At 39.2% G+C, this 14,295-nt stretch overlaps 1 protein-coding gene across 1 annotated transcript in view; it reads left to right on the forward strand.

The window, feature by feature from the left end:
- The window catches only part of LOC134674715 (tetratricopeptide repeat protein 28), a 129,179-nt gene that overhangs the window by 57,641 nt on the left and 57,243 nt on the right, over positions 1-14,295 (forward strand). Inside the window, exons 5-6 of the mRNA XM_063532838.1 lie at positions 1,336-1,538; positions 5,296-5,393. Of these exons, the coding sequence (XP_063388908.1) occupies positions 1,336-1,538; positions 5,296-5,393 (301 nt within the window). The remainder of the gene's footprint in view (positions 1-1,335; positions 1,539-5,295; positions 5,394-14,295) is intronic.

Genomic DNA, 14,295 nt, shown 5'->3' on the forward strand with positions numbered 1-14,295 from the left:
ATCACTATTTCACACAGTAGCTGATGTTACGAGAAACTATAACTATGTAGTATGTACTTACTTTCTTGACATATATCTAGTTATTATACAACCACCACTCAAAATGTAACTACAAGTAACTTTATTTTTAAACAGTTGAAAAATTATGCATTAAAGGTAATCTTATAAAAAACGTGCACGCAAATGTCGGTTAACTTTTCCTAGTTCTAGATACCGTAAACCGGGGTGAGTAGGTCTCGCGGGGAGAGTTGGGTTATGAATGGGGAGAGAAGGTTTGAGAGGGGGGTGAGAAGGGATTTTAAGGCTACTGCTACAAAAATAATGTATTCCAATTTAAAATGGGGCTATAGTAATACGCATAATAAAAAAAAATCGATCCAACAATCTTCCAAAATCACCTTTGTATGAAAAACCCTCTCACCCCAAATACGAGGCACTACGGGGTGAGGTGGGTTTTCCTCTTTATCGTCAAAGTTCTGAAATGGAACTACCCAAAATAAAATACAAACTAAAATACAAACGTCCGAATCACTTATTATATACACCATTCAGTTTTCACATGTAAAAATAAAATTTTATCGAGGTTTGAAAGTCAAATCTCACCCAACTCACCCCATTTTACGGTACTCCATATGTCGGCGGCCGATCAATATGTTCCTGTGTGATGTTTTGACGGTAGTCACATTAAACCAATAGATAGGTACAGTCAACAGCAGAAGTTGCTAAGCGGGCGAGGTGTTCAAAATCACCCTGACGCGCTCTTATTCTCTTAACAATGAAGTCGCGTCAAGATCATTGTGAACACCTCGTCCGCACAGCAACTATTGCTGCTGACTGTAGGATAAGTTCGTTAGGTTGCTTCTGATCAGATGCCCGAAGAGCAAACTGTCTAGAAATAGGATCCGTCGACGCAGGGAACGAGACAATGGTTTTCACGTTTCATGATATGCCTAGGAAGTTCATGATCGGCCGCCGACATCTAGATAAGAAAAAAAAAGTGTAATTTTTACAAGCTTTTATTTACTTTCACCTGACCGTTGTCTGTAATCAAATCTTGCAAGTTAAATTTGATCCACTTCCCGGTTTCCGATTGAGCTGAAATTTTGCATACATATGTATGTCGGGTGACAATACAATATTATGGTGTCATCGTGCTGATCTGATGATGGAGACCGGAGGTGGCCATAGGAACTCTATGATAACCTAATTGTGTTTGGGGTTCTTAGAATTGTCTCGATGAGTATTAGTTGCCTGTGGAAAAAAAAGTACAGTCGGCGATAAAAGCTTGTACCAAAAATAAAATTTTTGCCAAAAACTTATTGTCATTGCTCACAGGCGTGGCTCTCCAATGCCTCGGGCGCCACGGCGAAGCCCTGGCGGCCTTCAGCTCAGGCCTGGGCGTGGAGCCGGCGTCCCGGCAGCTCCTCGCGGCCCTGGTCGAGGCTTCCCTCAAGTCTCCTCTACGGACTACACTGGAACCCACCTTCAGGCAGCTGGAGGCTATGAAGCTGGACCAGAGCCCGTTCGTTCTGATATCCGTAAGTACCTAACTACCTAAGCCTTCTTCTTCCCAGACCTTATCCCATTTAGGGTCCCCCCACATCTAGTGCCTTTCGAGCGTCGGCGTCTACAACTCTATGGACGCTGCTCGACGCAACGTCCACACAACGTCATTTTCCATAGCGCTGACCAGACGCCGACAGACGCCGACGCTCGAAAGACGCTAGATGTGGGGGTGCCCCTACTTGGGGTCGACCTTCCCTGTCCTCTTCTTCCATTCTGCATGATTTAGTGCCAGGTGTGCGTCATTTATGTTTTGCTCCCTCAGGCTTTTCTCCACCGTCGTCAACCAAGTGGCAGGTGGTCTCCCGCTTCTTCGCGTCGTCGTAGGCATCGCTAAGGCTACATTGACCATGTGTTCAGGAGGTCGTCTCTGAATGTGCCCGTACCACCGTAGACGTTTCTCAACACCTAACTACCTAAGCCCTATTTTTATATCTCAGACACTAACGATTACCCTCTCACTCATCTACCCAACCTGTATGGTTTTGTATTACTTAAATAACGATTTGAGTAGTAGATCGAACAAAATATTAGCTAAGGATAACACCTAACGGATTTTGGGAGGTTGCACACTCATGTTAATCATATTGAACTTGGCTTGACACGCTGCCGCGTGTCTAGACTACCCAACCTGTATGGTTTTGTATTACTTAAATAACGATTTGAGTAGTAGATCGAACAAAATATTAGCTAAGGATAACACCTAACGGATTTTGGGAGGTTGCACACTCATGTTAATCATATGTCTCAAATACGTCGCAAAATATCACCTATGTTTTAAACAATAATAAAAACTTCAGTGTTCTTAAACGCTGGAAAGTATGTAGAGAGCTACCTTTTTTTGTATTAGCATGAACTTTTAACCTTAAAAGCAAAATGTAGAAACCGCTGCTGATTTGGAAAGAAGGGCATTATACATATTGAAAACAATTATTTTACCTACCGTAAAACGGGGTGAGTAGGTTTCGCGGGGAGAGGTGGGTTATGAATGGGGAGAGAAGGTTTGAGAGGGGGGTGAGAAGAAATTTTAAGGCTACTGCTACAAAAATAATGTATTCCAATTTAAAATGAAGCTATTAGTAATACGTATAATAAAAAAATCGATCCAACAATCTTCCAAAATCACCTTTGTATGAAAAACCCTCTCACCCCAAATACGAGGCACTACGGGGTGAGGTGGGTTTTCCTCTTTATCGTTAAAGTTATGAAATGGAACTACCCAAAATAAAATACAAACTAAAATACAAACGTCCGAACCACTTATTATATACAGCATTCAGTTTACACATGTAAAAGTAAAATTTTATCGAGGTTTGAAAGTCTAATTTCACCCAACTCACCCCATTTTACGGTATATAAAGAAACGCACACGACATGTTCGTACAATTTCCCTCTATCAACACGTGTAATTTTTGTCAACAACTCGCCACTTTTTTAACCGAAAAAGGTCTCGTAAGTAGGCACTAAAGTTTAATACAATACTGTGAGAGTCGTGAGGCTCCTGTCGATGCGAATTTAACTTATTTAAGCTGTCCACCGAGTCCTGTTTAAATGGCATCTGATACGCGACCGATCCCGAAATAATGTCCGCCATTAACGTGGCTATCTCCGGAAATATCGTTGTCACTCACTTTATTTAAAGCCTTTTCTTTACAAAGGGATTTTCTTATGCGGCCAACGAGTCTTGTTCGCATGATTTGAGTCCCATGCAGTTTAATACAACGATGGCCTTTGTTAGTGTCAATCAATGAACATTCTAACATGAGAACGGACAGGTCTCTTAGTCTTTCGAATGCTGTATTGCTTGTTAGCTTTGCTATTATACCTACCTAATGCTTGCGTACTTAGTACCAGCGCATAATTGTATAACATAATAATGTCGACGTCACTGACAATTCAATTATTTTATATCCAAGAAGAATGTTTATACTTGGTGCGATACTTAAAGATAAAGCAGCTAGTTACATTTTAACAACATTAATTAAAGCAAAAAGAAGCAAGTAAAGCCGATTCCCGATAAGTTTGGCTTTAACCACCCCATACAGAGAGGACATTTGCATACATTCCGCTGGTGAATCCGGCGACATCTGAGCATTTTTCGGCGCATTTAACTCAGACAATGGGGCTGAGTGATCAGAGCGCCATAAATACGCGGCCCGGCTGAATTTACATACAATCTGCACGACAGTTGATCGGCAGCGGGACGTGGCTGCTCGAAATGGCGGCCCACTGCCACAAAATGGCCGCTACTAATAGTGTTGTTTGTTTTGGAAACATTATACGATTGAGAATAATATTCGCGAACTTACACCGACCGAATTTTTCTATCAGCTATATGTAGAGCCAAACATCGTAGGTATAGTATCATTCTTTACATAGGTAGGAAAGTACACACCAAATGATTATGCAGTGTCGCCGCATCCGGAAACCTCATCACTAAATATAATAAGCGCCTTTCAACAATGTTCGAGAGGTGTCAGACGGACGGACAGACGGGCAGCGGACTTGATGAAACTACAAGGGTTCCGTTTTTGCCATTTTGGCCACGGAACCCTAAAAATGCGACGGAATAGCCCCTATGACGGAATTCGCCACATTGACCTTATAACGTTAAAGTGGCCGTCTATCCACATTACGAGTTAATGTTGTGGTCTTATTTCCACATTTACGGTCTCTGAGCTTATCGGAGCAGTTTCTTAGCCGTTCCAAATTCCGCAGACGTTTATCAGCGAGTGATCAATTTTATATTTTTCTCACATTTTCTTATAAATTTGTAAGCTGTAAATTAAAGACTATGTGGGTGTTCCCGAATGTCCAAGTGTTTATTGCTTTATACGAAAATAACCTCAAATCGTTAGTAAAATGTTTTAGAGCGGCGATCGTAATGGAAGCCATAATGGGTCCTTAAAAATTCGTCCCGCTTTTTGCAAGGAGCCGTGATACTCAATTTCGCATTTGGAAGTATTAGTTTATTGTAATGTTGCCAGTAATGATATAAAAACGAGAACTGAGGCTACCGAAAGCGCCGATTTTGGGCGAATTATCATGCGAAGCTCACATGAATCCAAAACCAATTTTAGTTAGGTATTTCATTACAATGTTGATATCTCTACGTCCCACTTCGGTGAGGTCGACTTAATTTGCTAGTCCGACGTCCGGTATTATACATAATTGTAAGACTGTTTCTTTATTAAATGACGACATCCTTGAAGCTGGGACGAATGCACAAAAACTGACGAAGCAGTTTTTGTGCGGTTTATATTTTCGTTCTCTTTGGTGTACTCGTACTTATATTTGCATTTATTGTTTGTAAACAATAGACAGGCATTATAGGTACCTATCATGTACCTAGTAATTATACTTTAAGGTAACTAGAGTCTGTGCGGAAAGAGAAGAGTTGTGGAATGTATTGAGCCCCATACATTCCACGACTCTTCTCTTTCCGCACAGACTATATGACTATTTGAGAAGGTATCATATTAAGAGTTACATAACTTTAACTTACGCTGTATAAAAAAAAGCAAGCAAATATTGAAATTCAAAATTGTATGTCATAAGTCATAAATTTATTAGTAAGTATTAGAGTAATTTTTACAAGAGTATACTGTCCATAGACTCCCTCGACCCCATACTTACAAAAAACCTCATTTAGTATAATAATTTACAAAAAACCGCCAAACAAAAGTCGCTTGTACAATTTTTGTCCAATTCTGACGAGATACTTGTTTCCAGGTGGTGGGGCAAGAACTGCTGGCAGCAGGGCAGTACCAGGCCGCGGTCACCGTGCTCGAAGCTGCGCTGAGGATCGGCTCCTGCTCTCTCAAGCTACGGTAAGAGTACAATACAATACACTCTATATTCATCATCATCTCAGCCATAATGGCTCCTCTATAGTAACAGCACCAGTCATGGGACATTTAAGAGGAAATTTGGAGTATTTATGAGATTTCCCTTATACATTTAAATGGTCTACCACTTAGCGTGTTAAAAGATGAAAGTCCTATCCGTCTTTCATGTTTTAGGCATGTTGTATCAAAGATACTGCAATTAGTTTCCATATATTTAACAAATTAAAACTATGCTTTTTTTCTCCAGTCATGGACACCAAAGCTCCAGTAATGGGCCCCCGGTAATGGACGTGGATCCAGTAATGGGCCCCCTATAATGGACATTGCTCTATCAGTATAAAATATTAAAACGGGGAATAAATGACGGCAAAATAAGACAATTTTTGGTATAAGCTTTTATCGATGAATGTATTTTTCTTTCCACAGCCAATTATTATTGTATTAGATCCATCGAGACAATTCTAATATACCCTAACACAATTAGTTAGGGTTTAATGCGATAAAGTTCCCATGGCCACCTCCTGTCTCCATCATCAGATCAGGTCCATGTTATCATAATATTGCATTATCATCCGATTTGCATACTTAATTACGTACTTACACAAAATTTCAACTGAATCGGAAATCGAAAAGTGGCTCAAATTCAGCTACCAAGATTGGACCCACACTAACTAACAGGGCAAGTTAAATAAAAGTTTGGAAAAACGATATTAATTTATCCGAAGTCCGAGAATACTTCCTGATTGACATATTTCTTAACTACATTTTGTTTCTGTATTGTTTAAACATGAAATTATGGCTTAGCAAGCATCATTCTGTCATTTGTCCCATCATAGGAGGTACGCAGTTTTACAGCTCCTATAATGGGATTGGGCCAAATACCACAATTTTTTTACATCTGTGGAGTCACAACATAGTGTGTTGTATACCTTATCTCATGTTAAATGCAATTAACAAAACACATTCTAGTTTTCATCAAGTATTAATTAATTAAAATTTAATAAATTAACTCACCTCTCTTAACGAATTTGTTAAGAATTCGTAGTGGTTTTTTTTTCAGTGACACGACAACTTTTAGGTTGACGCCAATTTCTTAAAAAACAACCAAAATTTCAAACTGAAACAGCTCTAGGACTCTTATTTATGATAATATACAGCCAGTGTTTATAAACTACTTTTAGATACTTATTTTAGAGGAATTATGTTTTTTTGTCCCATTACTGGTTCCACGTCCATTATAGGGTCCACTACCACGATGGGCCAACGCCGGCCATTCCAAGGGACGCATTTATGCGTTAGAGTGATATTGCTATCTCATTCTACCGCATGGCTGCGTCGGTCGGCGCTGGCCCATCGTGTAGAGGAGCCATAAGACGTCCACTGCTGAACATAGGCCTCCCCCTTGGATCTCCATACGTACCGGTTGGAAGCGACCGACGTCTTCTGGCGACCTTAACAAGGTCGTCTGTCCATCTTGTGGGTGGACATCCTACACCACCACTCCACTCTTTACATGCATACCTCAATTTGTGAACTTGAAGATTTCCATAATAAAGCCGTAACCTTTTTATCAATATTTTTATGACTACGAAATAGAAGAAACACAAATTACAAAAAGCAGTATAGGTATGTACTTAGCTATAAATACATACCTACTGTTATATATCCTTAGAGTTAGGTGTTATCAGAGGTCACATTTTACATGTCCGACTTGAACAAAGCAAATGGCAGTTTTAATTTAACCCCTTTGTACCTCTACTAGTTCGGCTGAGCTGAGCGTTGCTTAAAAAACACTTACCATTACCACATAAGTGGCGACATATCAAGTCACGAAGCAAATCTAAACCAATGCCGCCTGCAGTCAGCATTCCAGAGATAAGCAACCATTACTAAACATCATTATTAATCGCCTTTCACACTTCCTCTCAAACCCACAGCCAAATTGGATGATTTAACGCTACCCGCGAAACCGCATTCATTAAATGTAACATTTTTAATCGCTATCCGTACTTGGCAATACGAAATAAAACTACCATCATCTCAAAGGGCGCTTATGACTTCGCAAAAAGTATCGGTAATAAAAAATGGGTCTAAGAGACCTGTCGCTTATGTCACTAAGCGCGCCCATACGTATTAGGACATCATTAACAATGACGTAAACGCCAGCTGTACTTAAATACTTTATTACACGGGAAAACTCAAATTATTCTCATACGAATACGGCGCTATTAGTCATAAGCGCCAGTGTTACTAAAGGCGATATTCCTTTGACTCGTGGCGTATGTAGCGAATGACAGTGGGATAATTTATAATATGTACCTACGTTCTTAAATGGAACGGATATCTTTGGCGGAATTTTGAAGGTTTGATTTATCGACGAAAGTGTTATTTATTGGATACCGGCGGGCTGTAATCTACTGTCCGGTAATTAGATACTCGGTACTTTGCTGAAGAACATCAAATAATAAATGATTACGCTCTCATACTTACGATATTGGCTATCCTTTCAATTTGTAGCAATCAATACAGAGGTGACGCTTAGTCAGTTATCTTTTTCCGGACATCCAGTTTTCATAAGTTTACAACCTGTTATAAGATACCAAACTAGTCTAGAGGTAGTTTTGCGGTAAAATTCTTTCCATCGCAGTTTCTAGGATCACTAAAAATCAAAGCGGAAACGATAAAAGTCTATTACTTCTAAAATTGCGATGGTATTTTCATAAAGCCCCGGTATTTATCTCGCTATTTACGTACTTGTACCTACATCTGACAAAGTTATGCTACAGTATGCATTAAAATACTATAAAAAGTTATAAAAATAAACCAAACGCCTAGAATTTTGATAATTCAAATCACCCTGGGCTCTAATACTATATGTCCTTATACTAGCTCTAGCTTTAACTGTTATTGCAGTAATTTCCTTCTCGTACTTACATATATTAATTGTCAGAGATTATGCGACTTTAGATTTATAGTACGCGTGCTTATTTTAATGCTTAATCGACCTCTGAACTTACATTAAAATTAAGTATGTACTTTAAGTAGGTATGGTCTCTTTCACTTAGCACAGACTAGAAACTCGTTTTATTGGTTGTTCCTATTGAGAATTTACTAATAAAGCATAAGGAAACATTTAACATTATTTATATGGATATAATCTCGGGTAGGTGTTGCGTACAGGCCGTGTATTCGGCCTCACTTGGCGTTAAAGCAACACCCTGCCGGCCTAGCCAAGGTTACAATCGCTATCGCTTCGACAACGAAAAGCGTTATGTCTCTCTATCACTCTTCCATATTAGTGTGACAGTGACAGTTGCGTTTCGATCGCTACGGAGCGTAAGCGATTGGCATCTTGGCTACGCGGCCTGCTGTCACTAGTAACTTACGATTAGTTTGCCACTCAAGAGTCAAGACCATTGTAAATCTGACTTCAGCAAGAAGATAGGGCACGTGAGCCATCTAAGGGCACAACAGAGAGTGGATCAGCTACACTCTAATAACACGAGTTAAAAATTGCCTAATCCAGAGCACACAGTCGCTTTAGCCGAAACCGGTCGGGAGAGCATCATCATCATCATCAAATCTGGCTTCTAGTTCCACGTGATTGTTACAAATCTCGGGGCAAGTTATACTGGTATGGGTTTTAAGTAGTAACAAAAGGTATTGTGAATTCTGCAGCTCCGATGAAGGAGGGTCAACTCGGGGTCTTATGATGAAAAATGATTCATTGCTTTTCGCAAGTATGTTATTGTGAACAGTTTTGTGTTAAATCTTGAAATAGCGTTGTTATGTATTGTATTAAATAAATCAATGTTCTGGTTATTTACTTATTTTATCCAAAATATGTCCAAAATTGTGTATTCATGGCTGTCTATATGAGATTCAATGAGTGTCTTTTCCGCTTCCAGTACAGTCGCCATCAGATATATCGGAGTGGCCAAGGTGTTCACAATATCTGAACAAGCACTCTAACGCCTTGACGATAGAGGCGTGCTCAGATATTAGTGAGCACCTTGGCACAGATAGGAAGTTGAGTTATTGATGTGGATAACAGAGTATATCATACTCGTAATACATATCATTTCGTTTTGTTTGTCACTTGCCGATATTCACCTCGTAAAACATGTCTACGGCTCAAAACACACTGTATGTATATTCTGTGAACTAGGTTCATGGAGCCACGCAGCACAGCTCTTATAATATCACCATAATCCACCACGGGTCGGAATCGTTAAGGTCTCGTGTGAATGCGCTAACTCATGCCGTGGGACACTTATTCCGCTAACGGTGGTTTAATGGAATCATAAACAGCCGTTGATAGGGATTGAGTCTAGTGATGTGATAATTGTATTATCGGCCATAAATATCTCTTTTTTTTTGTTGTCTGCCTGGGATACAAATATCATGTAAAACTGGTAACAAGTGCTCGCTTGATAGTCGGACGTTGTGAACATTTTTTATGCCCAAGATGACAATCGTAAACAACTCCAACGTAATGGCTCCTCTACACGATGGGCCAGCGCCGGCCACTCCGAGGGACGCAGCCATGCAGTAAAATGAGATAGCAATATCACTTGCTCCCTCTAACGCATAAATGCGTCCCTTGGAGTGGCCGGCATTGGCCCATCGTGTAGAGGAGCCATATTAAGTATGATTGAACTGCATTCAATAGCAATGGAAACGATTCATTTTGATCAGAAATTATCTATAAAAAGTCCCGTTTTCATTGCATAAGTGTAATAAAAGTAAAAACACAGCAATATTCCCGCGAAAGCACATCATTAGCAATACCGTACGAGACCGCACCTTACTGAGACCTTTCGCAATTATTCGTGTGAATCGAGTTTAAAGGAATTCCTCGATTTAAATGGATCCTTTATATCGGTTTAATTCATACACATCTTGTCAATTCGACGTTTATGTTAATTGGAAAGTGCTTCAATGCAGTAAACTTAGTCGGAGGTCTCTTTGACATAAACCTAATCTTGGAAGTTATTAGGGTTTGTTTCTTGGGTCGTCCATTTTGTTAAATTTTGACTTAAGCTTGACTCACGCTAGACCGGGCCGTGCCCGGGCCGAGGCGTCCCACATTTCATTTTCTATGACGGCTGATCGGTGATCACGTGGTGATTTCCATAGAAAACAAAGCTACGGAAGGTCCGGCCCGGCCACGGCCTGGTCTTACGTAAGTCATCCAGGTCATTCTTTAACCGCTAGCCGTCCACTCGTCAAAACTTGCTAAAACAAATGCAATTTTTGTTGGTTAAAATTAAAATTCACAATCGAATGGAATGGGAGACCTTTTTATAGGTGTTTGGACGGCTACAGGATAATAAGTATTTAACTTTAGTAAGGGTTATAATTACTATGCCACTGAAATTTGATTTTTATTTGTTTGAATGCAACTCTGTTCCAATTAAATATGGTTTAAATTTCATCGAACTGAAGAAGTACTATAGATAGGAGCTAGACTTAGACCAAGAAAAGTCTGCAACGATTTTGATAGCCCACGCAGTGCAAGTGTTATTTATACGTCAAGATTTCATAGAAGTTTGACGTTTAAAATAACAGTTACTCTGCTTGGGCTATCAAAATCGCTGCAGAATTTTCTTGGTCTAACTCTATCAGACAATGTTTTTGACGCATAGTCTGATCCGCTACTCTTGATATTGAGTGTAGGTACCACTAGCCCGTCCACACCGGCAATCAAATCTTTGTATCTATGAATGTCTAGAATTTCCTGATTTCTAATGGCCTAGGATGTTAGCTTCAATCTAGTTAATGAATAAGCCCTGATCTGACTGAATCTGCCCTTTGATCTACAGTCGCAACCATGTTAGTTCTGAAACAGGTCTAACATGATACCATTGATCGTTTAAATACGTGGTTTTAGACGCGTTTTTAGTTGAACTTGATTCGTTTTAATAAATGACTAATATAAACAGTTCTATCACTGAAACGTGAGAGATTTTTTTTTTGTGTAAAACTGTAAACTATTTATAGTCGCGCGGTGATTTTGAGGTAGATGTTTGCTAAAAAACTAAGTCTGTCAAGTATTTAAAAGTGAATTAAATAAATACTTTATAATTGAATATTTAAACATCGGCAGCACAGGCTTGGTTAGGACTTAGGAAGCTGGCTAGAAACAGGTACCTATTGCGCCCGAACTATAATATAAGTAGGTAAAGGTACAAACACACAGGTACAAAACAGCTACACCCTTAACTATCCATAGGTGGACTTTATGCCTTTTGTAATAAGGTTTACGAACTGTCAGTTAACAGTGTGGACGATCGTATCTACAATTAAAACAAAACGGCCTAACGTACGACTACTTAAATAATAAGAGTAACAAGGCCCAAAATCCCATAACCCTTACTCCTGTTCATTTACAGTTAGGTTCAGTGCAGGAAAGATACTTGAAAATGTCTACTTTGCTGCACGACCCTGTAGGTTCAATTCCCATACTAAACCACAGCACAAAAAGTTCAGCAAAGCCAGTTTAAAGGGCTCTCTAATCACATTTATTTTGCACGAAACTAGAGGTAATGTAATAATAGTAAGTCCAAGAACTTGGACTAACTAGCAATAAATATAGTACTGGTCATTTGGAGGTGCCAATTCCGTCTTAGAGTCACGACGACAATAGAATACGTTTGGTTTGGTTTTAGCACTCAAGGGCCGTTATAAACTAGTCTTATTGTAACTTATGGCTGTCTTTATGATCAAGCCCTTTAGCTTTAGAACATTTCAACGGGCGACTGAATATTTATATCTTATATATATCCTGATACTTTATTGATAAATATTAGGTAACAAAAATAATTGACTTCATAAACAACTTCAAGTGCATGTCACTATAAAGTCTTCATCAGCAGACCTACCTAAATAAATGTTGTTTTACTTGCTTTACGAGAGAATATGCACGAATTTACTAAATAAAAAATACTCAAAACACTATAGCTGTGCCAGACACTGACTTGATGACAATTAGTGGACCAACTTTCATACAAAATAATAGTTTTCCAAACGTTTTTTAAGCATCTTGGAGAAATCGGAAAATAAACATGAAAAATATCCAGACGCATTGAGAATCTGCCGTTTTGAAATTGTTTAAAAATCGTCAAAAGTAATAATAAAGATGGACAATATAGTGCTAGCCCGGTCTTCGGCGTCGAAACCCACACCTCACCTCACTCCGAGATGGTATCTCGTGTTGATGGATCGGAGCCACTCGGAACATCCCTATTCAAGTATCCAGTACCGTCGACGACACATTTAACCTAGACCTTACTGCAACGAAATAAGGCCCACGAAAGATCAATTAAGTTGCTTTTATGAGCCCACTCACGAGAAATGGGACATTTATTTTTGATGCCTATCTCCTAGAACGTTGATGGACCTGTGGATTGGGCTGGAAATAGATTTTAGGAGTAATAAATTGCTTTAGTGGTAAATGCTAGTATTATTTACGTATAGTGATGTGAAGTTTCGGGAAAATTTCTCTGACGATAATTTCTTTTTTCATAATAAGGTTAATGTTATATGAATTTATGAATTTGCTTTGAAATTTTATCACTTTGAGTAGGAATTTTCTTATATATTTAGTGGGCCATCACCCCTACTGATTTGATTGAATACAGTGGCACGCTAGGTAGTAAATAGGTCAAGGTAATAGTTTTAGTACATACCCTACTACCCAACTATTTTAGTTGGGTAGTACCCAAAAAACTGATTATAAAATGACAAACAATCATAACAGGCCTTTCAGTCTACTGCAAATTATATACAGTGTCAGGCAGGGCGATAACCCTGTTTTTCATGGCTGTATAAGCCAATACGGGAGCGGCAACCACGACCGCAAAACGGCCCGTGTGCCCGTGGCGAACAGGGCTATACATACAGGGCTGCCAAAATCGAAGTTCGTCAATTGCGGGCATTTGTCTCCGTCACTCTAATTACGTCTTAATGAAAGTAAAAGAGAAAGATCCCCGCAATTTGCGAATTTCGGTTTTCGAGGTAGACCCCTGATGTCGCGCTGATGAACGTGAACAAAATCGTTGCTAGTCTATCCAAAGTTCCATTGTTTGGGAAACATTGCCAAGAAAATGAAAATATTCCCAGGGATTATTCTGTGGGAATATTTATGTATCTCATCCTCATCACTGGTTGTGCAAGTTCTGCTATAGTGAGCGACTCTTTTATGGCGCGCTCCATACTTATTGTACCTTTGCATGTCAGAAATATGTTCATTGTAGGTATTTATTTACATTTTTATGGAAATAGCAGCATTACGTCCGGCTGTTTAGAATAAGATATTTTCGAAATAACCTTTTCGTTGCCTCGTTGGACTAGAGATATTTTACCATTAATTCGCAACTCGTGTCGATTTAAAACACTCCCTTCGGTCGTGTTTTAATTTATCGCCACTCGTTTCGAATTTCCTCTTTTTCGCACTTGTATGTATCGTAAATAGATGGCGCTGCAATCATTTAAAAAATAACATGACCGTAGAGTACAGACATCACTTATGGTTGCAAATCGGTTGCAGATTTTTGAATTTCGATTTCTGTATTTCGTCACTCGAAAATCGGTGGAAAACGGCGAAATGCTAATTTATGAAATACGAGCGATAGTTTGGAATCTATTGGTATTGACCACTCGTGTCTTTCAATTAGTAGATTTTAAATGATTGAACGAAATACACGAAATCGAGCGGTAGAAATTCAAAAATCGGGCCTTAATATAATCTGGTTTTTAACCTCATTAGGCACCTTTTTAATTAAACTGTACCACTTTCTCTAAATGCCCCAAAATTCAAGTCGGCAAGCTTCATGTGTGGCAGTCATTAATAAAAGGAACCACAAAATCCCCGGTAAAATTC

Source organism: Cydia fagiglandana, chromosome 20 (assembly GCF_963556715.1).
Source record: "Cydia fagiglandana chromosome 20, ilCydFagi1.1, whole genome shotgun sequence".
Classification (NCBI taxonomy): domain Eukaryota; kingdom Metazoa; phylum Arthropoda; class Insecta; order Lepidoptera; family Tortricidae; genus Cydia; species Cydia fagiglandana.